General features: G+C 35.8%; 1 protein-coding gene across 1 annotated transcript; it reads right to left on the bottom strand.

The window, feature by feature from the left end:
* Nucleotides 1–9: 9 nt before the first annotated feature.
* On the bottom strand, nucleotides 10–24144 carry rbks (ribokinase). The gene is made up of 9 exons (XM_042742948.1): nucleotides 24048–24144; nucleotides 22952–23010; nucleotides 19275–19407; nucleotides 18616–18679; nucleotides 17770–17832; nucleotides 16519–16683; nucleotides 13727–13818; nucleotides 11246–11434; nucleotides 10–382 (listed from the first exon to the last, which is right to left on the bottom strand). Exons 2-9 carry the CDS (start codon nucleotides 23005–23007, stop codon nucleotides 209–211), a joined length of 936 nt encoding a protein of 311 aa, XP_042598882.1. The 5' UTR covers nucleotides 23008–23010; nucleotides 24048–24144; the 3' UTR covers nucleotides 10–208.

Genomic DNA, 24144 nt, shown 5'->3' with positions numbered 1-24144 from the left:
TGCTTTTTGTACTTTTTTACATAAATTGACATGGTTTTATTTATTTTCAGACATATTTAAACATTATATTTCACCTCATTTACAAATAATGCCAGGAAATTACATTATCTAGAACTCTCCGGTACGTGGTATTGTTTATTATACAAACAATAATTCTGTGGACACTGTGCACAGGTTAATGGGGTTGTTTTGAAGCCAAGGGTCACCTTCAGAACAGTTCAGTTGGCAGATCCTTCTGAAATGGAAAAGATGTTTGAGTGCCGACAGTTTGTACAGACACGGCTGCGACAAAGTTAGCTCTCCTGGCCATCTCTTCCAGTGGCATTGTGGGATAATGGGCCATGTAGAAAGCCAGAGCACCAATGAAGCTGTCGCCTGCTCCCTGTTAAGAAATAGTTACAGTTCAGTTTGTGGCATTTAGATTAATGCTTATAATGCGGAAGAGAAGAACACTGAACTTTGCATCACAACTTGGAGAAACAAATATGACAGCAGGGGGTGCCATCATACTTGTCAATGCCAGTAGGTCTAAAGGTTGTATCTTGTAAAACAAATCTGGGAAACAAATGGCACCACAATGTACAGATTTTATTGAAGTCAATCTTAAAATAAATATTAAACTACCAATTGCTCATGATAATATTTAATGATGACGACATGACTTTAATTCTCTATTTGTGTGCTGAGCCATGTGTGTTTGCCGTTGTGCAAGGCACATGACTATGTCTGTAGATGCTGACTTGGGCACAGGTCACAAGGGTCAGAATGAAACAACATGCATGCTTTAAGCTTTTCTTGACCTCTGTCAGTGATGTAGGGTCGCCTTCTGCTTCAAAAGTCTTTGTGAAGGTCTTCTGTTGTGAGTTGAGCACTTGCTGGGACATGCAGCGTGACATTATTTTTATGAGGACATTTTTATTTGCTCTTCTACTTATTAATTTCAGTATACTCTGTGAAAATTATTTTTGGGTGAATCTAATGTAGCTTTACAACATCAAGTCATATCTTGACTCAAACTCAACAGTACAACATTTTATGCTTTATGAAAATTGCATAAATCTAACAAAAAAAAAACAACTGCCTAAATCTTTTATATATATATATATATATATATATATATATACAATAATTAACCTCAACCATGTATTTGTTAGTTTATATACATATAAATGTATGTGTGTGTGTTGTTAACAATTTTGGAACAACTTTTTTTTTTTTTTTTTGAAAGAAGTCTCCTATGCTAAAAATAAAATAGGCTAGATTCAATTCAAGGCTCCTATGCTCAATTTATTTAATAAAATACAGTAAAAATATTAATATTGTGAAATATAATTGTAAATAATTGAACTTGATCAGAATCCATCTGAATTTCTCTCTCTCTATATACAGGTGCATCTAAAAAAAATAGAATAACATTTATTTTTTGTAATTTAATAAAAATTTAATAAAAACAAACTTTCTTATATTCTAGATTCATTGCACACAAACTGAAATATTTCAAGATTTTTTTTTTGTTTGTTTGTTTTAATTCTGATGGTTATGACTTATAGCTTAGAAAAATTAAAAATTCAGTATCAAACAATTTTAATATTCCATTTTGAGCCTGATTAGTTTGATTAATTTTGAGTATAAACACTGGGCTAGTTTAGAACATGCAACCACAATTATGGGAAAGACTACTGACTTGACAGTTGTCCAGAGGACGATCATCAACACCCTCCACAAGGAGGGTAAGCCACAGAAGGTCATTGCTGAAAGGGCTGGCTGGCTGTTCACAGAGTGCTGTATCGAAATATATTCATAGAAAGTTGACTGGAAAGAAAAAGTGTGGTAGGAAAAGGTGCACAAGCAAAATGAAAAACCACAGCCTTGGGAAGAATGTCAGGAAAAGCCAATTCAAGAATTTGGGAGAGCTTCACAAGGAGTGAACTGAAGCTGGAGTTAGTGCATCAAGAGTCATCACACGTCTTCAGGAAATGGGCTACAGCTGTCACATTCCTAGAACCAAGCCACTCCAGAACCAGAAAAAAAATGTAAGAAGTGTCTAACCTGGGGTAAGGAGAAAAAGAACTGGACTTGCTCAGTGGTCCACAGTCCTCTTTTCAGATGAAAGTAAATTTTGCATTTCATTTGGAAATCAAGGTCTGGAGTCTGGAGGAAGACTGGAGGGGCACAGAATCCAAGCTGCTTGAAGTCCAGTGTGAAGGTTCCGAAGTCAGTGATGATTTGGGGTGTCGTGACGTCTGCTGGTGTTGGTTCATTGTGTTTTATCAAGTACAAAGTCAATGCAGCCATCTACCAGGAGATTTTGGAGCACTTTATGCTTCCATCTGCTGACAAGCTTTATTGAGATGCTGTTTTGTTTTTTGGTGTTGACTTAGCACCTACCCACAGTGCCACAACCACTTCCAAGTGGTTTGCTGACCATGATATTACTGTGCTTGATTGGCCAGCCAACTCACCTGACCTGAACCTCACAGAGAATCTATGGGGTATTGTGAAGAGGAAGATAATTAATGCATGACAAACATTACAGAGAAGCTGGAGGGCGCTATCAAAACAACCTGGACTTTAATAACACCTCAGCAGTGCCACAGGCTGATCACCTTCATGCCACACCGAATTGAAGCAGTAATTCATGCAAAAGGAGTCCCAACCAAGTATTGAGTGCATAATTAAACCTACTTTGGAGATCTTGAACATTTCTATTTTGTAAATATTTTTTTGATTGATATTTAAAAAAAAAAAAAAAAAATTTTTTTTTTTTTTGACACACTGATTTTTTTATTTTCCTAAGCTGTAAGTCGTAACCATCATAATTAAAACAAACAACAACAACAACAACAAAAAAACTCTTGTGTGCAATGAATCTAGAATATAAGAAAGTTTGCTTTTTTGAATTAAATTACAAAAAATAAAGAAATTTTCCATGATATTCAAATTTTTTTAGATGCACCTGTGTATATACTATATATATATATATATATATATATATATATATATATATATATATGCATATTTTATGCATATAAATATATATAATTATGCAAATTGTAACAATTTTTCTTTTTTTTTTTAAAGGGACAATTTTTCCCCCCAGAGTTAACCGAAATACGCTCAAAGCTGCCTTTTTAAATTTTATCTCCACTTGTATGAAACTGATAAGGACACTGGGATTTTTTACCATGCCTGCAGGGGGTAGACTTGGATCTGGGGGGAGGGGAGATGTCGGGTGTTGAATTTATGATGAGAAAGCACAGAAGAATTCAGTGATGTACTCAGATTTAACCGCAGATCGCCCTGTCACTGGTTCTCACAAGTCTACAAGATTACTCATCTCAATGGCCCGTCTCTTCACCATCAATCTTTATTACACACCACTGACTGTCCCTTCGGTCTCCTCCATATAGCCACAAGGCCATAGGCCACAGTTGTCCACACTCCCCTACTGATTGATGACTGAATGAAGTGACTTATGCAGACAAGAATCCATTGCAAAATGATCACAGTCCATCTTTGCCCAGTTTGGCTTAAGTCATGCATTTTGTCTGTTTGGGTAAATGGAAGAACATCTGCAGTTGAACATATGGTGTGGTCATGAGGAAAGTTCTGGAAAAAATGATCATTAAATTTAGGTAATGTCTCTTGTTAAGATGAAACCTTCCACCCACCTCTGTTACTCCAATAAGATGGAATGGTGATCTTATTGCTAGAGGTTCTCAAGTTGGCCATAGTAGCTGTTCCTACTATTAAAATTAACTATACATAGAACATAGTCAGTTTGTAGTCTCCTGGGATTTATTTATTTATTAATTTACTTTAAAGAAAGATGGTTAACATTAAGTTGCTAAATAAGGACAATAACTAGCACAAGGCTATGAGTTTACTTGATTTATGAATTGGACAACTGTTGCAGTCCTTTTAGCAACTTAAATAAAAATGACAACAACAACAAAGCATCTTTGAAATTTACATGAGTTATGACTATAAAATGAATGTTGATGAACAAATGGTGCAAGTAATGTTAAAGGGTTAGTTCACCCAAATATTAAATTATGTCATTAATGACTCACCCTCATGTCGTTCCAAACCCATAAGACCTCCGTTCATCTTTGGAACACAGTTTAAGATATCTTAGATTTAGTCCGAGAGCTTTCTGTCCCTCCATTGAAAATGTATGTCCGGTATACTGTCCACGTCCAGAAAGGTAATAAAAACATTATCAAAATAGTCCATGTGATATCAGAGGGTCCGTTAGAATTTGTTGAAGCATCGAAAATACATTTTGGTCCAAAAATAACAAAAATTACGACTTTATTCAGGATTGTCTTCTCTTCCGGGTCTGTTGTGAACGCGACTGCTGTGACTGTTGACGTACGACGCTGCTGACGTGTTCTCTGGTGCGCCCAATAACAAAGATAACACGTCAGCAGCGTCACTGCAGTGTTGTGAACGCGCTCACAACAGACCCGGAAGAGAAGAAAATGATGAATAAAGTCGTCATTTTTGTTATTTTTGGACCAAAATGTATTTTCGATGCTTCAACAAATTCTAATGGACCCTCTGATGTCACATGGACTACTTTGATGATGTTTTTATTACCTTTCTGGACGTGGACAGTATACCGTACATACATTTTCAAATTTTCAATGGAGGGACAGAAAGCTCTCGGACTAAATCTAAAATATCTTAAACTGTGTTCTGAAGATGAACGGAGGTCTTACGTGTTTGGAACGACATGAGGGTGAGTCATTAATGACATAATTTTAATATTTGGGTGAACTAACCCTTTAACCACAGATAAATCTAAAACTGACATTTTAAAAACCTACAAGAATAGCCTTCAAATTAACATCATGAATGATTAGCTCCATTGCAATCAAATATGCTATTTTGTTTCCAGAAAATGTTCAAATGTTTTGAACTTTGACACTACCACATTGTATCACAAACTGCCAATAAAAATTTATTACTTCTAGTTGCTGCAGAACAGTCAGTGTGAATGACCTGTATTTAAAAAAGATTGTGGAGAGTGTTAAAAAGAACTTAAAAAAAAAAAACTTTGTTTTCTTCAACCACATGATGCAAAAACAACAAAGCTTTCCAGTTCGTCATTTAAAAATTATCATCATACACTTTTAAAAGGCAGCTTTTGTCTTTGGACGCATGTTTAGAGTTTGCAAGTAAGACTGACATCTGACAACATTTGTCTGAAGCATGAGGCATCAATGGTGAGAACTACTGCTCCTCCCAGTAGCTTCCAAACAGTCCCAGACACATTCTGGTAAATGTTATATAGAGCTGTCAGTCAATCATATGACAAAACTATTAGATGTGGTCAGTCAAAGACTGCAACTTGTTGAACTTTACAGCACTACAAACTAACTGTGAAACAATACAATTGTAAATCAAAAATTTAAAACAGTGTTTACAACCAATTTTATTTCTGTAATTGGAAGGACTTTCATGTGAAAAGAAAAATGTAGACAGGGACTTGACTATCCATTGGAAGTTAAATAGAAGAAGAAAAGTAGGGCCTGACAGAATAGAGGTAAGTGGGTAGAATCAGTAAAGGGGTGGGGCTGAAATATAAAAGGAATTGGTGACATCATCCAGGAAAGAAGTTGGTTCAGGATGAGGATAACTAAGGCAAGAATATAGATGAATTGTGCACAATAAAACCAGTGTTCCTGTGGAAAATATGCAAACAAGGAAATAAATGCAACTGATTCTGAATGCCTGCTGATGTCACTTGTCAATGTGATATACTAAACTTACATTTAATTTGGTGGTAGCCCATGATTATGACCAGTGGAGTAAAAGCTTGGGGAAACTGGATGGTTACCACAGTTAGAACAACATTTTATCACAACAACAATGTACATCTGCAAGTCTACTGGTTTTATACAGTAAAAGTCTCCAAAAACAATGGAAGGTGTGGATGACTCACAGATGATGTGATCAAAATAGCATTCAAAACTTCATTGCCAAAAACGTCCATCTGAGGATACTGAGTGAATGACCAGTGGGTGGGTTGCACAAAGTCGAAACAAAACAAAAAAAAAAGACAGCCTAACAAACACTGTTATTCTGTTGCTGATCACAAGCCATCAGAATTTCCAAAAGAATGAAGGTTAGGGCAAACCTAATGATGTTCCAAGAGATCTACAGCACAACCTTCAGTGTTTGTTGATGGTCAAATCTTTAATCTTTTAGAAACACACTTGGGGGTCTATGTGGTCATTTTGTGTCACCACAGCACATGTTGCTAGGAGATAGTTTCCCTCAAAAGAATGGCTGCTGTCCAGTGCAGCTTAGTGTGGGTTCTTCTTTGTGGGTTTCATTTACAGTTTCTTGGTGTGATGACATCAATGTTGGTTGGAGGCACACAGTGCTTTCTGGTAAATACCCACCACCGTCTTCTGTAAAGATCCCTGTGGTGGGTCCTCTATGACTCTTTTCATAGAGGTGAAGTTTGGCTGATTGTGATTGTCTGAAACAACTACAAGCCGTGTTTTCTGGCTTGAAGGCACGGTTCTGGAATTGGGTTGACCTCCAAATGCAAGAGCACAAGGCCACCCACAGTTCATCTGAACTGAGTGCGCTGTAGGTTAGAGAACTTGGTCTCCGTGAACACACACGTAGGCTACAGATAGAATCACTTTCTTATGAAAGAGTTGGTTAGTGTTAAATATATGAAGGCCTTTGTAAGATTTATGGAAGAAAGGGAATGATCATAGAATAGGTGGGTAGCCACACAGAGGAAAACTACTTACTTATTTGCCTTTCCAGATTTGCAATAGTGTCTGCCGTGCTTTTCATGTAATGCCATACCACATGGCTTTTGATCACAGAAGGGGTGTCTAGCTGATGTGAAGCTGTAAAGACTGCCAAAAGATCCTTTTAACTTGAGACTGCTTCTAGTCCAAGAGAAAGGATTCTTTTATCTTGAGCACACAATGGTACAATCCCTTTGAGATGTGTGTAATGTGTAATGTAAGGGAGTCAGAAGCTAAATAAAAAGTTGTTAAAGTTAGTGACCCCCACATCTTTTTTTCATTTATTTCCATGCACTCAAACAACAACAACAACAAACATGAATCTGGCAGTCCCACTCACTCATCTAGCAGCCCATCTCTCTTTGCAACCACTGGGAACAACAAAGAGTTGAGAATTTCTAAGTGGCTGTTGATGGGCGGTCTCTCATGGCCTTGCCACGACCAATGAACTAGCAGTTGTGAACACGTAACTTCTTCCCACTTCAAATGCATGCTGAAGAACTGACAAGCCATAATGTCTACAACCCAATGAATGATTTAGTCAAAACTTTTTTTCTTTTTTTCCTCAGCAAACAAAAAGAAGTATATCGTCAATGCTAAGTAAGCGACAGAATCCATGTTTAAACGATTACCCCTTTTTCACATCTAAAGTGTGACAGACAAAAAAGTGAGAAGTACTTTCAGCAACAACAGATTGTGACATCCTGTTATCAAGGTGTTTCAGGTTGACTAGTGTGCATTTAGCTTAAAAAGTAACAAACATACTATATTTTTTGGAATATTCTCATTTCTGCCCCAAACCATTGGTTGCTAAGTAGTTGCTTATGAGCTGCGGTGCAAACTGAGCCACATAAACAAAAAGACAGAATTCAATTCATGCAATACCAGAGCTGAGGCAATTCAATGCCTATTCTCTGAACAACAAGGGGTTGTTTAGTATGAAATACTGAGATTTGGTGACACTGCAGAAAACGCTGGATTCAGGCCAAGGAGCACAGAGCATCGCTGGGCTTCATGACTCATGCCACTATGCTTGGAGAAAAGTGTGGTAAACACTTTAACCTCCTATTGAATGTTCTTTAATGACTAAAGATAGTCGTCACAAATAAACACAATTGCCACATACTGTTATAAAGATGATGACAGCTCTTTTTTTGACTGCTGGCAGACCAAATAACCACATAAAAGTTTCTTTTTAAAAAGTGACATGCCATCATTCTTTGAGAATAAACTGATGGAAACATGCCTTGCTCCTGTCTAGTCGTTGAGATCAAATCTGGCACTTGGCCCCATTCCCTCCTCCTCCTGGTTTTTAACAAGTGGGGAAAAAACAGAGTTACTGGAAGAGGGATCAGGGCATCCAAAAGAGTTAAACAACTCAGGATTTATGGGTCATCAAAGTGCACGGGAACAGGCCAACCGCCACGTGGAGACCACAGCCAGACGGACTCCCGCTGAGTGGATCACTGCTAAGCACTGAGTCACCCAGAGAGGCCAGGGGTAGCCTACTCTGATAAGACTGGACGTCTGTGTTCTATATGTGTGAATGTATGAGTTTATGAGTGATATGTTATGAGTGTGTTGTGATTAAAGATCAGACAAAATAAAAGCCATAATTAAATGCTTTCATCACTCTGAGCGGAAAAAAACAAAAACACTTTGTATACACATAAAAAAGTTGCAAATGATGAGAAAAACACTTTAACTAAACAGTACAGTTTGGAAATTTTAGAAAAGACCCCCCCCCCCAAAATTTATTTATTTATTTTTTTTTTTTTTATAATGCCATATGGTATAATTATCAAGTAAAAAAATAAAACCACCCTACACATCATAAGTAGTATTATGAGTTTTTGAGGAGTCACACCATTTGACATACAGTATATCAACCTGAAGTAACACTGGCTTGTCAAATTACCTGAAATTTGAAGATGCTTATTGACCTTATTGACTTTGACCACATACTCATAAGGGTCTGCAGGTGTCTTCTCTTTTAATATCATTTCCTTTTTTTTTTTTTTTTTTTTTTTTTTTGCACGTCAGTTGCACCACATGACTTTGACTTTCATTTCCTCCTTTTTTAAGCTTTGTTAAAATGCATTTTAGTAGTAATAGTAAAGTAGTAGAAGATTAAACTACTTTACAACTTGAACTTTTAACTTCTTGTTAAAAAGTCCTAGCCTTGTTCACACAACACTTGCATTACTATGTGCCACCTACAAAATCTTGTATGTACTGTAAATAATCCATAAAAATAAGTAATTGATGCTTGATATTACAGTCTTGCAAATGTGATTATTGCACATAACTGAAGTTGTTGGAAATGAAAAAGCTTTGCAGAAAAAAGAAACACATAAAAACATAACTTATCACATCAGTGAATTTGTCATTTGCAAAACTTTCTCACAACTGATGTTCTGCTACTATAATTAATATTATATATATATATATATATATATATATATTTTTCCATGGTGTGTGTGTGTGTGTGTGTGTGTGTGTGTGTGTGTGTGTGTGTGTGTGTGTGTTTTTGTTTGTGTGCTGTTAGGCGGTGTAATTGATAATTTGACATGTCCAGCAGAGTGAGTTCACTGCTATCTTTCTGTATGACTGTGCAGTGATTTGCAGATGAATCCTTGACTAAAAGAGATGTATGTGGTCTCACAAGAATCTTGCTGTGAATCCACTGCTTCATTCTGCTTAAAACTACAGGGTTTATAAAATAATGAAAACCCCCATTTATGTCTCAGAACATCTCCAAATAAATCTCCTTTTCTTAGAATTTTAGATACATGAACCGCTGGTGGTCTTGCTTTTTAACCATGAAAGATGTGGTTAAAAAAGGAGAACTGAAATGCAGTCTATATGAATTGCAAGATATTCTCTAATCCAAAGAATAAAAAAAAAAATGCCAGAGAAACAGTGGAACCTTTTTTGGGCAGTTTTGGTCACTGACGGGACATATTTATTTCTTAACTTGCATCACACTATGATGTGTCCACTTTTCTTTCCACGCATTCTAATATGTGACTAATGATTTATCTTGTTGTTCTTCACAAGACTCACTAGGTGTTTCAAACATTTGGAGAGCAATAAAATAAACAGGAAATATGAGTTCTGATGACGCCAGAATTAGCGAATTAAGGTGTGAAATGAGTAAGCCGCTTCAGAGATTACAATCAGAAGAGAAACCAGGAAAACCACATCCACAATTATCATTAAGGTTGATGTCAGACTTGTAAAAATGTGAGGCAAATAAGTAGCCATATTCAATTAACATATACGTAGAACGCCGGACTAAACTTGACAACAATCAGATGTTTTAGTAAGAATTGACGTGAAACTCCAAGAAATGCTTTGTTCTCATTTTTTTTTCCATTTCTCATGTCATTAAGCCCACATCAGAATCATACTAGGTGAATGAAAATGTCAATTCAAATGTCCCAAATGATGCATAAATTGTGTTTACTACAGTTCAAAACATACGACTTCAACTATGAATCATGCTTGTGGATTATATGGTATGGGCACATTATGACTGATGACTAAATATCTTTCACTCATGACTATATTGGCATGACAAATGTGTAGGGGTATACAAACATCTGGTATTCTCACATACTGTGTCAAAGTTTTAGCTTCAGAAGAACCATGAAGAGACCTTTCACAGACTATCTGTTGCATATTATAAGGTCTACCCAGTCTGACTGGTGCATGGGTGTTGTTATCTATAGCTGTTATCAGTATTAATAGTTGTCAGGTGTTAATATGTTTTTGGCATTTAAGACACTCAAAGGCAGTTATGTTTTGTATTCTTTGTTTTATGAGTTAGGTCTAAAAAAATAAAAAATAAAAAAAGAAATACCTTTTCTATTTTCATTCTGTATCATCAATGAAACAAATCACTTAAACTGTTAGAATGTCCAATGGGATGCCACTCTTTTTTAGAACAGCCTATAGGAAAAGCGTTGGTTTGTGAGTTTGTGAGCCTCTTCCTATGCAAGTAGGCAGTTCTTGGCCAGAATAAATTGCAAAATGGACCTGATATCTATAGTTAAAGTTTCTTCTTTGTGAGACTAACCTAATGAATGGGGCATGCTGTTATAACAAAGAATAAAGTGTTAGAGAACCTACTCAGGAAGTACCCCTAGTGCGTGGTGAGTCACAGGCTCTGAGTGCCAGAAATGTCTGCTGCAGCTAACTAACTCAATATGCCGCATGATGAATATCTTTTCCTTCATACTTCAAGTGCCTGAACAGTTTTAAATCACAGTTTTCTCCATAAAAAGGAGAATTAGGTGTTTGCAATGTTCTGATTTTCTTGAACTGCTATCTAATACATACCCTAGTTTATAAATCTGCCAGACAGCAGTTTTATCAAAAACAACACTTTTTATAGACTCAATGAAACTAATGTACTGTCTCTGTACTACAAATATCTGCAACTACAACAACTGCAGTCTTACCGTGGTATCCGCAGCAGTCACTGTGGTGGTGGGAATGTGTTTAGGTGCCGCGTTTGTGGGCTGACACACCACACAGCCCTGTGGCCCCAAGGTGACAATGACTGAACCACAACCTTTGTTTAGAAGCTCCAGGCCTACTTGACTGGCATCCTCCACAGAGGTAACGGACATACCTGTCAACAGCTCTGCCTAGGAGGAAAACCACAACATAATGAGAAAACACTCACATTTATGCTAATAGCTAATCTGCAACTATGCTAATCTGTTTAAATTACCATTGGCAGAAACATACTGTATGTCAAAGAATGAAAATGCTTCTAGCTAAAAAAAAAAACAACAACTTGATTTCATGTGTTGTTGCTTACTGAAATGTGTCAGGACAACATTTAGCATAGATGCAAGTTGTGCTACAGCATGCATTAGCACAATTTAACAGTTTACATTTGCAGATCAACTACTGTTATAGCTGAATGACAGTTTAAAGAGAATTTGAGTTTAATTAAGGTTGGTACAAACACAACATTACAACATCAGTTCATGTATAGGTTATCATGAACTAACAATTATTGAATTATACAGCATTTATGAATCTAGGTTAATGTTAATTTATTTTTTCAGGTTGTATACATTGATATTAGTTAATACAGTATATATAACTATCAGCATATCAGCAAACATGAATTAGCATAAACAATAGCATTATTTTTTAAATGATCATAAACCTTGATTGATATAATAAATTGTTGTTCACTGTTAGTTCATGACCCCCTGTGAATCATTTACATTGACAAATGTACCCTGATCATAAAATGGTTACACTTTATTTTAAGGTGTCCTTGTTACAGTGTAATTATACATTTAAGTACTGAGTAATATTAATAAACTACATGTACTTACTATATGGTAAGGGTTAGGGTTAGGATTAGGGTTAGGCTTAAGGGTTACTTGTGTGTAATTATGCATAATTTATTGTTATTATAATAGTTAGTACATGTAACATGTGTAACAGACACCTTAAAATAAAGTGTTACCTTAATATGAATTAGTAGTATCTAAGTAATGGACATATACTCTGTATATATATATATATGTAACATGTGTAACAGACACCTTAAAATAAAGTGTTACCTTAATATGAATATATATATATATATATATATATTATTATTATTATTTATTTATTTTTTTTCAAGCAGAACATTCAACAAAAAAAAAAAAAAAAAAAAAAAAATGAGGCCAGACTCAATTTTATCCATCCGTAATTGTTTGTATCATGAAACATGATAGAAACATGTATAACGTAGGTGAAGAAAGTTTTTGCTCTTGATTAATGAAGTTTTTTTTGCCACCATAGTTACTCATTTTTCGTTATGTACCACTTCATATGACTTAACAGAACTGGCTGAAGATCAGTGGTTAAGAATACATGGAAAAGAATGGACATAAACCATACATGATGTCATCCGCGAATAACACAGGGTATGAAGAAGTGCAGGTGTGAAGCATAGCCCCAACTCAAACCCACCAAAAGAGAGGAGTTCGTATTGAAAGATCAGGGCAATAAGTATCTTCTTTGTATTTGTGTACTTTAAGCTTTGCCATCAGTCTTTCCTAGCTGGCTGCCAACACAGAAAAGTGCACAAATTACTCATCAATGTGTGGTTATCTGCTTCTGTAAACTGCTGATGATTCATCGTTCACTCTTGCAACTGAAGTCTTCGGGTGAGAGCTAAGCGGGTACGCGAATGTGTGTGCTGGGACGAGGGCTGAATCTAAGGAGTTGATTTGCACTGAGGGCTCTCACTTTTAAGTCCCACCTGTACATTTTCCCCCTCCAACCTCCCAGCCACATCAAAGCTGCCCTGACGGAGCACTCTGGTTCAATCTCTCAGTAACGCTGGAGCTTTCGCTCCAGGCCACACTGACACACCATCTGTGCATCTGCCTGCCTGGTCGTGGCTGCTTTAACTTTACTGTTTCCCATCAACCCAATCCCTTGTCTGTCATCTCGCCCTGCCATGATGTAAAGAGGGCGGCCCCAAACATAACAGTTACTGTAAGACACAACAGCCAACCCCGTAATTTGTTGCACTTGGCAGGTATGTGACTTTTTGAGCTGTTGTATTTTGTTTCTAGTATGCAGGTCATGACCAGGCAAGATAACTGAGCTCGTTTTGCTCTAGTAACCTTTTTTCAGTGAACCTGAAGACCTGTTTAAAAAATAGGCTATACAGGTGAATGCAGTTAAAATACAATTTGGGTTCAAAATTAATGTCAAACTGCTTTTTGGAATTAGTATTCATTTTTTAATGTTCATTTATTACTTTATAATGACTTATTTTATTTTAAAATGGCAACACACTAGCAACACTCTGAACACCTTAGCATAGCAACACCCTGGCAACCACACACAGAACCATAGCAGCAAATTGTAAAAATCTATGTGTTTATTGATGCAATGTGACTGATATTGTTTTTCACCTCAGACTCATTGCAGCAGAAAACGTCAGATGCTTTGAAGAAATCAGAACACAGGTCCACAATAGCTGGAGCTGGATTAAAAATGGTCTTCACTGTAAGAAATACAGAAAATATTATTCAGATATTATATATAGATATCATATATACAGATATCATATAACCCAGATATTGGGTTACATGAGGAGTTTTTTTTTTTTTAATGGAAAAAAGAAATGCAAATACCACAAGATGTAAACACCAAGGTAAATAATTTCTATGATGTCAAACTATTGTTATGAGTTACTATAAGCGGTGTGCACGCAGACACAGCTCAGTCACATTTACTGACATACCGCAGTTCACGTCAGACAGCCAGTATGAAACTTGCCCTTTGAGCTACTTGCATTCATTTGATTTGATATAAGCAAACTTTGCTCCTTTCTAAACTTAACCATATTCATAACTACGTCAATCTTTGTCTATCAGTTCCTTTTCTCTTTCCTTCTCTCAGTCCTCAACATAAAAAGTTTTGTAAAACTCAACCACAGGAAGTAACTGTAACCGAAGCACTATCTTCTAACTTCCTGTCTGTGAGGGGATTTTTAGTTAACGTAGTAAACAACGCTGCTTAAGAGGTGGGAATATTTAGTATGTCATAAGGAGCATTTCTGCTGAACAATTTATCCCAGGTTCGAAGATGGTCTTTACTATACAGAAAAAGATGTTTATATTGGCTGCAAGAATGTTCATGTCTATTGCTGCTCATGAATTGATAATTAAAAGGGCCCATAATCAAGTATGCACAAAGACATGTTGTAAACCTTTGAGCAGTTACACTTCTACATAACATACATTATCTTTTTAGCGCAGTAGTTCTCAGTGAATTACAATTATTTAATTTAATATAAAAAAACAATACACTTACTACACTAATTGTGATAAAAAAAATTACACATAAAAATGCTAAAAACGCATTTCTTATTTAGTTTTTCCATTTCATTCAGAATCAAAATCTTATAGAATCACAAAACTAATCGTTTATCGACATTGCCATGTTTCTATCAATAAAGTTTTGGTTACATTTTATTTTAAGGTGTCCTTGTTAAGAGTGTATTTATACATTTATGTACAGAGTCATATAAATAAACTACATGTGCTTACTTTATGGTTAGGGTTAGGATAAGGTTTTGGTTTAGGGTTACTTGCATGTAATTATGTATAATTAATTGTCATTATAATAGTAAATATACATGTAACGTGTAACAAGGACACCTTAAAATAAAGTGTTACCAAGAATTTTGAAAACAAGCAACGTTGTCATAATAATAGCAGAGATACAAGAGGAAATATCGTTGCCAAAATGAGAGGCTTTCAAATGGTTTGTTAGACAATGTGGGGGGGGTGCTTTGTTAAGCTCTAAATGAAAAACAACAAGCACAAGTTTAATGTGAGCTAAATTCACGCTTGAGTGATCAAACATTCCTTCAGTAGCCGATCTAAGTATGAAATTACATGTTAGCTACATAGAATCTTTTAAAGTAACTGGAATTAACTACACTTGAGGAGAGAATCGAGGATAAATGGTCCTTATATTCATTTATTTGAAAACGCGGTTAGAAAAACAGTACTCGGATTCTTCTCCAGTGAGCCTGTGGGGGTGGCATGTGCGTAATCCAAGCCTTGAGCTCTGGCTAAGTGCTATTTGCGCACGTCATTGTCTGATGAATTCATCCCAAGTGATAGGAGTGTGATTTTGGGTGTTGGGTTTTCTCTTAACACTTAATATGGCCCGCTAATGGGCTAAACAGCATGTATCTGGGAAGTTCTGAGGTGGTGAATGTGAATATCGAGGTGCGTTGGTGTGGGGAGGGGGGTATCCATCTGTGTCATCCGTCTGTGGAATAAGCTTGTTGCATCATTGTGCATCTCTATGACAAGGATACAGAGTGTCTCTGGTCAGCGGGGACCAGAACATACAAGGTGCTAATGAAATCTGAGACACAGCCGCTTGCGTTATTTTCCATGGGAGGAAAGAGTCATGCTTTGCTTTCACCAGTCATTTGGTAAAAGGAGCTAAAAATAGTTTTTACAATGTGGGAGTGAGTGTTTTTGGAAGATGAGGAAAAGGAACTGAACTATTGTTGTTAAACGATTATGCTATTGCACTCACGTAACAGGCTGGCAAATAGAGATAACCACAACAGGGTGGAACAACAAGTTATTTTATGAAACACAGAAAGACGTGGACTGTATTAAAGGGGAAGGCTGTAACTAACAACTGAATGCTGATAATTTACCTGCACACAAACAGTATACTCTCATAAAGCAATGTACGGTATACTATATACCTTATATTGTCACTAAAACGTAAATCGCATTATCACACAGCTGTATATATATTAAATTTTTTGCGTATGTAAAGTGACGTATACTATATGGCAAATCTCAACTGCCTGATCTTTCGTCACAACATTTAATTATATTATCTCCCAACACTTTACAAAAAGCTGGATATATAAGTATGTCCAACTTTATCCCTACAGGTGCATACATACACTCACATAGGGCCATATACCGTATCAACTGCTTGGTAGCTTCATCACAAAATGTAAACTATCTGATAATCTGCTAAATGTGACTATAATGCATGAACATATAAACATCATGATTTTAAGATGCTTTGAAACAAAGTGTATTGTGAAAAGTGATATACAAATAAATTTGACTTGACTTAACTTGAAGAAAGAGCTGTTAGAGAAACAGGAAGTGGGGTGAGACAATCAAGTATATTAAGATATGAAGTTATAACTGACCGTGGTTCTCTCTGGCCATCCTCAAGGCCTGAAGCGATGTATCTGGGTTGATTTCAAGCTGGCAAACAAGCACCTTTGCATTTACTATGGCAGTAAGTGCACGCTGCAGTTCCTCTTGCCCCAAGAGCATATTAGCACCAGCGACAATCACTATGGCATTCTCCCCTGTCAATACAATGTATTAACCAAGACCAGAAGGAGACATCATTCATAACTAGAATGAGATTTAACTATGAATCCAGATTTATAAGAAATGCAATTGTGAAAAAAAGAGGTCACATCATGGGACTATACAGTGGCTCTGAACACTATTCAGACACACGGTATGAAAGCCATTGTATATATAAAGAATATAAAACAAAATATCATTGTTTTAAAGAAAGAGAAAAACATTTCACAAAAAGAAGTCTGTTAGGTTAAAAATGATAAAACAATTAATTTGTTATCAAAATTAAGACAAAGTATTATTTGGACATTTTTGGTGGTGGTATGGTAGAAGAACTTGCATAATTTATGTGATAAACTAAAATGACCTTGGAATTTGTTTTTGTTTTTTTTTTAGTAATAGCAAAAAGGACTCAGAACAGCATGTTTTTAGGTGCCACTTTGATATTTTGTTATAAAATGCAATGCCATTCATACGTTTATGCAGCTTAAATGACAATTTAGGAGATAATTTACTCACCCAGGCGAAAATGTATGAAATGTAAGAAATTATCTTGCTATTGCATCACAAGCAGACAGGCACAAATTAAGAGCTGACAGAAGTGTTCAGAAAACCACAGTGCAGAGTTGGGAGATATTATCGAAGTTTTTCCTCATTAAAGCTTCCTTGTTAGCTTGCGACATAAATGTTCTAATTCATATTGCTGTGATATTCACACAGGAAGCTAGGTGACTTATGTTGATCATGACGCCAATCAGAGCTCTTCTTGGAGTGTTTACTGTGGAGCTAGTGGACTTCCACAAGGCTCAGCACTTAAGCTAGATCACTAAACCATGACATTTACAATGCAGCAGGCCTTACATTCAGAGGCATGCTGGTTATATCACCTTTCTATAAGTTCAAGTACTGCTACATTAAACTGGGTCTAAAATTACCCTGCGTAGGCGAGCTGGACATGGTTAGAGAGCTTCTCACTTATCCATGTCTCATTCAGAAGAATACTTAATGGTGTTTATGTTATTTTAGGGGCTTTTAAAACTCAGGAGATGCAGCAGGGCTCGGTACCGGGACCAATTTCATTTTACCTGTGTCATTTACGATGATAGAGGCAGCTCCAGTTGCAGCATTTTCAGTCTGTTCTACATATGCTAAAAAAGGAGAGAGAGAAAGAAGAGGATAATCTAAATTGCTTACAGTATACAAAACTAAATTGAATAAGTCTGAATGTTCATTTAATATCCTCTACTGTGTTTATAAATTATAATAATAGAAGCAGTACATATGCAGACTTACAAACTGTTGAGGAAGCAATTTTAGATATTTTAAATTATCTAGTAACTGATATATACAATGGTTAAAATAAATAACAAAACAATACCTACAATAAGGGTCAATGTATATTAAATGATGGCATTATCAGGTTGCAAAATGCACTGCAAGGTTGCACTGCAAGGTCCAGGAACAGAACTGAACTGCAAAACTGAGAGTCCTTTCTCAGTACTTTTGTCTTGTTTTAACATAAAAATACCTAAGCATCTTCAAAGGAATATTTTTATTTATTTTTTATGTCAATGTTCATTTTGCATATCTACATCGGCTGTTAGTCTGATAATGACGTAAATGTCAGCATTATGAAAGTAGCTGTCATCATGGAATTTATGGATGTAGAACTGAAAGTTTTGCTTCTGCTTATGATGGTATCTTATCTAAAAAGGCACCAAATATCTGTGAATTCACACTTTTGCACACTTTGTTCTTACAACGTTACACACTTTGCAACCCAAATAATGAAAAAATGCTGTTCCAATTATGAAAAACTAAATATATTTGAGTTGATACACCTATAACATCTGATTTTAAAAGATATTTTGCTGCTTGTCTAAACAAAGCTTTAGATGTGAAACGATGTAAAAGCACTGTTTGGCCATTACCAGTCGATATGCCATTATTTTTGAAGTTTTGAATGTAGTCGTTCCCAAAAACGTCCCTGCCGACCTAAAGAGAAAAAGCAACCAAAGATGAAAAGCTGAACTTGAGATGATATTTTCTAGCAACTCGCTGCCCGGCCAAAGTTCTGCATTGCTATATCAGGCCAAGCCTTCCAGATATAGCATCCCCAAACAAACGCCTCCACTCTACAAATACATTTTTAATCTCCACCTCTCTCTCTCTCTCTTTCTCTTGCTCTCTATGAGACGTTCAGTGTTGAGGTAGAGGGCAAAAGGGTTCCTTTTTTCCCAACTGGGTCTGCTTTTATCCCACACTGGTAAAGAAATGCCAAGTATGGGTTCTAAGCCCCAGCAGCAGAGACCCTTCACTACCTGGCCTCCTGTCTTTGAAGTGTGATCTCTCTTTGAATGTTTCTGAAAGCATAGGAGTCTATTTTTATACACTGCATACACTTTGGTATTGATTGGGGTCTTTGCACTGACAAAATGAAGAGCTTTATTACTTGGTTAGGTTCTCTTGTGCGGTTAAATGCTGAAGTACATGAATTGCTGGGTATCAACCTAAACTTTTTGTGTCTATGTATACTTCAAGCTATATTCAGTTATTTAGAATGTTCAGGAAAGCAGACCATATTGGATACCTTGCACACCATGGCAGTCTTGGCCCCCAATCGTGCAGCTTGGACACACTGATTGGCCCCTTTGCCACCGAAACCAATAAAGAACCTGTGTCCATGTATTGTCTCTCCAGCCTTGGGAAGCCGAGGTGCCTGACTAACAGAAAAACATATGGGACTAGCCTGTAAAAAGAAATTCACATTCAAATGTACTTGTAAGAAAATTATGTCATCTTTTATTCACAAATGTTGTTGTAAACCATTTCTGTGTAACACAAAAAAAATAAAAAAATAAAAAAAATAAAAATAAACATAATTTTAAAGAAATGTCTCATTATTATTATTACTATTATTTCCTTATATTGAAAGATGGCTTTTCATTATATGCTGAAACATTGTTCACCTTATCTTCTTTTGGGTTACACAGATATAAAGAAAGTTATACAGGTTTTTGGCTGAACTATACTTTAAGTACATAAAATAAAAAAGGAATTGATGAAATTCAGAGAAACTCAAAGTATATTTTTCTTTACAAATTTTAATACACAAAGTTTGTATTTAAAGCAATCTATTTAGTTTCCTTTATTTTGCATTTTTAATTTTAAAACTGCTGAATTAATGCAATGTGGGTGTTCAGTCTCTGTATCGCTATGCAATTAGTTTTCAAAGGAACGACAGATGGGCAATTCAGCCAGTTCTCAAAGTCCATATTGTTTTAATGAAAGGGCCTTTTACTGGAAACATGCAATGTTTGTGAGCTGTAAGTGAAAATAATATGACATGACATCCTGAGCCCTTCTAAATCTAAGGCAGGTGCTCTGAACTCCCTAAAAAGCTAATTGCTGTGCTGCTTTAGTGCGTGACATTTCAGAGCGGGGTCCATCAGCCTTTCACCCGAGCAGAACTAGCAGCTATTACTCATTCTATTGAACAACAGAAAAAAAAAAAAAAAAAAACAAAGAAAAAAAAAACTCAATCCCAGACATCTAGTTATGGTCTGGCCCCAATACAAGTCTCCAGAAGCCCATGTTTAAGTGATGGCAGAATAGGCAGATAAAGTAGTTTTTCACATGTGTGTTGTTGGCGTGGTGTGGTTAAGAGTGGGTATATTACAGGAAGTCAATGAAAATGAACAAAGATCCTGCCGAGATTTTGGTAAAGTGTGTGGTATGTGAAGAGATTTCAGTTGGTTATGATGATTTTAATGAACTGTGGTAGATGATGTAGATAAAGATCAATTCTGTCTAAATTTACTTGAGTACAATTATATACCTCACGTTAAGATTTATATTTATAAATAGATATAAATAGATAATTGCTAAATAATAAATAAAATAAAAAGAATAAAAATTTGTCTACAAATAAATAGATAATTGCTCCAATTACACTGCAATAAGAGTGTGCATGCTCTACTTCACAACTTGTACGTAACATTTACCCAAGTGTGTGTGAGTCATTGTCTGTGTCGCAGGTTAGAGACAGACTGGCCTCACCTAAACTCCTCACTTCCAGTGCCTCTACTGTTTAATGAGCAACAGTCATTTTCCCACAAACCAAATTCTGATACAAATGCTGCAACTTTCTTGTGCCAAAAAGGAAAAACAACAGGTGTTCTGTGACATATGCTGTGGTGCAAGCAGCTGTTTACTACTTTATAGAAGAAAGACAGAAAACAGCCTCAGCAACACTTGAGTAACACAGTTATGCACTGTGATCCACGGGGCAATACAGGAGCAAGCATTTGTTTGGTAATTTTCTGTTTTCAATTTTGTTTTTTGACAAAGAACCATGTTTTTCACATGGTAATTTGACAGTATAATATCATTTAAATACTATGTTCTATGAATATGATAATTAAGAACACTTTTTTTTTTTTTAAACAAGAAAATTGTATTTCAGTCTTCCTACTTCAGAATTTCTTCTTTAATTCAAGTAATTGCATGTTCATATGCCAGTTCTTGGTAAGTATTTGTAAAATTTACAAACAATTTTTTTTTTTTTTGGTGTACCATAATTTAAACATATAAACATACTTCAAGGATAAACAGAAATATTAAACACTGAATACAACACTATCAAAACAACACTAAAACAGTGCCACAGTACTATTTTTATGTATATGGTACAATGGTATTCTTTAAAGTATCTTTGAGTACCATATGGTTAATCAAAATAGACATTATTTATTGCTAAATGACGCTATTACCATTACAAAAATGTCTCAGTTTGAACTGAAGATAAGTTGCCTGTGGTTTAGTGTTATTATATATGCAGATTGTGTTTGTGCCACATATACACTCTTGACTAACAACCCTTAGCAAGTGAAATTAGTAAAGGGCAAACAAATCGGTTCAAATTGTAATCAGCAGGTGGCACTGTCTGGCTTCACCACAAACACACAGATGTTCCACAAGAGACTCGTTTTAAAGTGTCTGTTCCGTTTGACTGTCACAAACACAAGCCACATAGAAAACTGGATTTTACACTTCAAAGCCATGCATAATACTTTGATGGGTGAAATGTGTCAGCCACCCTCCAAAAACAGCCTGTTGAAAAACAAACATATACTTCCCATCAAAACTATTGCCTAATTGATGCAATCTCTTCTGTTCAAAGGCCAACATTGATGACTGGAGTTATAATCGTAAAATATGAGCAATTGGAATTTTTTCATAATGGGTAATTTGTTATGAGAACCTGGGGTATGACAAAGAAAAATGAGTATGATTTAGTTTAGTTGTGTGTGGAAAGAAATATGCTCACTCTGGATAGCTTAGAATGGTTAAACACGTCTATAAAGCATAAAACCAAAACTTTCATTTATATTTACATCCCATGACCTATGCCATTTTGAAATATCAAACTAATAATTTCCCAGGGTGATATACTGTATGGGTATGCGAGGTAAATGTTTACTACCATTTTAAACAATTCTGAGTTTAGGCCCCGTTCCAGTCAAAATGTTCACCTGAGCTGTAAATACTGTGCCTAGGATGACTGGGACACACTCGATGCCAAAAAAAACTTGCCGCCGGCAAATGTGACCAGTGAGCAGTGAATCAGTTCCCGAGGGTAATATTAATAATAGACAGAGCCAGCAGAACAGAAGGCAGTTCCCCAAATCTGCCTTTGTCGGACCTTATTTGGTTCCTGCTGGAAGGACTAATTCCTTTCAGAGTTATTTTAAAATCTAAAAGTCTGCCTTCTGCATGTGGAATATGTTCCACTTCGAGTGTGAGAGTTTGTCACACGAGTATGAAATCATCATATAGGACAATATCTGAGGATTGAGCTTTAAGTTGATCATAGAAGGTGGACACTTGTTTATTAAACAATGACATTAATGTAAATTCCAGAATCCAAAATGCTTAAAAAAAACACTATGCATTAAACTTGACAATAAATGTTGACTGCTTACATTACCTAAATAAAAATCTTTCAGTGGAAAAATGTACTTTTTAAAGAGATGATAGCCTATATGCCCCCATATAACAGATTTTGGCCCATAAAAATACTGTCTTTATGAAGTCATATTTTTTATTAACTGTGTGCCATCTATTATGCAAAATGACTGAATCAATTAATTAAAATAAATTCTGTAAATTAAATATTTATATATACTTATATTACATGGCTCTCTGTTGTTGTTTTTTTTTTGTTCACTTATGACACTAAAACACTGAAATCCTTTGATGACTTACCTTACTAAGTCAGTCATACAAGAGCCCACCACTACAACACTTATGTCTTCAGACATGACCTAACACACACACACACACACACACACACACAAAGATTTATACAGAATATAAATATAAACAGAATAGATTGAATAAATGCAAAACTACAACATTATATAACTGAAACTCATTAGTTTACATTATTTACACAAATGTTTAAATGGTTAAATATTGGTAGTTATGCTCTACATTGAGCAGGCCTGCACTAATGTGGATGATTATTTCAGGACTGGATCATGTGATTGACAACAACCATGCAAATCCTTCATTAATTCAATCCCTTGCGTGTAGGCAACGTATGTGAATAGTAGAGTGTTAATCTGCTCAAATCTCCCAGCAGTCCTCAGGGGACTGTAAAAGCCTGCCGCTGGCTAAGGAACAGCCTACATTTTCTCAAAATAACTAAAGTCTAGGCTGCATTTTCTGCATACTTAGATTCAAATCAGTCTTAATGGTTTGAATAGCTTGAAGTGTTTTGCTGTGTGGACATGACCCTTTGATAGATATGACCATCTCTGCACAAACAAAACGAACAGAGTTACATGACTGTTACATGTGAGAGAAACTGTTTAATCATTTATTCTAAGTATAGATTTATTAATACAGCCTGCAGTCTCAAAATAGTTTTCTAGGGAGAGCATACTACATTGTCATGTAAATAAGACGCAATATGCCAAATTCAGTCAGAATAATTTTAAAAGTGGGCAGCTTGGAGGACAATCTGACAAATTATTTAAATCATTATGTGCAGCGCTGGTAACGATGAATATCCAGTTAGGCTAGTAAAATATCGTTAGAGGAGTCACGTGTAGTTAATTTACAATGAGAGAGAGTATGCTAAAATGTTTATAAAAATAGATTTTTATAAAACTGTTTATCGAGGCTGGTTTAGCTGGACAGTGGTTGTGGTCAAAGTCTACGAATCCTTTGCACCGATCTCTATTGTATTAATCATATTAATCACAAGAATTCATGCAATACCACATTTAGTCATTTCAACCGTATACTTAATTAGCGTTTAGAATTATTTGGTACGTTGTAATATTTTACACTTTACCTATTTGCCCACTGTAAAGCGATATCTAAATAGTCAAAGCAGCAATCTCTTCTTACTCTATCTGACAGCACAGAAACGCGTGAGACAAGACGAGCAT

This window comes from Cyprinus carpio, chromosome B17 (genome assembly GCF_018340385.1).
Source record: "Cyprinus carpio isolate SPL01 chromosome B17, ASM1834038v1, whole genome shotgun sequence".
NCBI classification, from domain to species: domain Eukaryota; kingdom Metazoa; phylum Chordata; class Actinopteri; order Cypriniformes; family Cyprinidae; genus Cyprinus; species Cyprinus carpio.
This window is presented reverse-complemented; position numbering and strand designations above follow the sequence as displayed.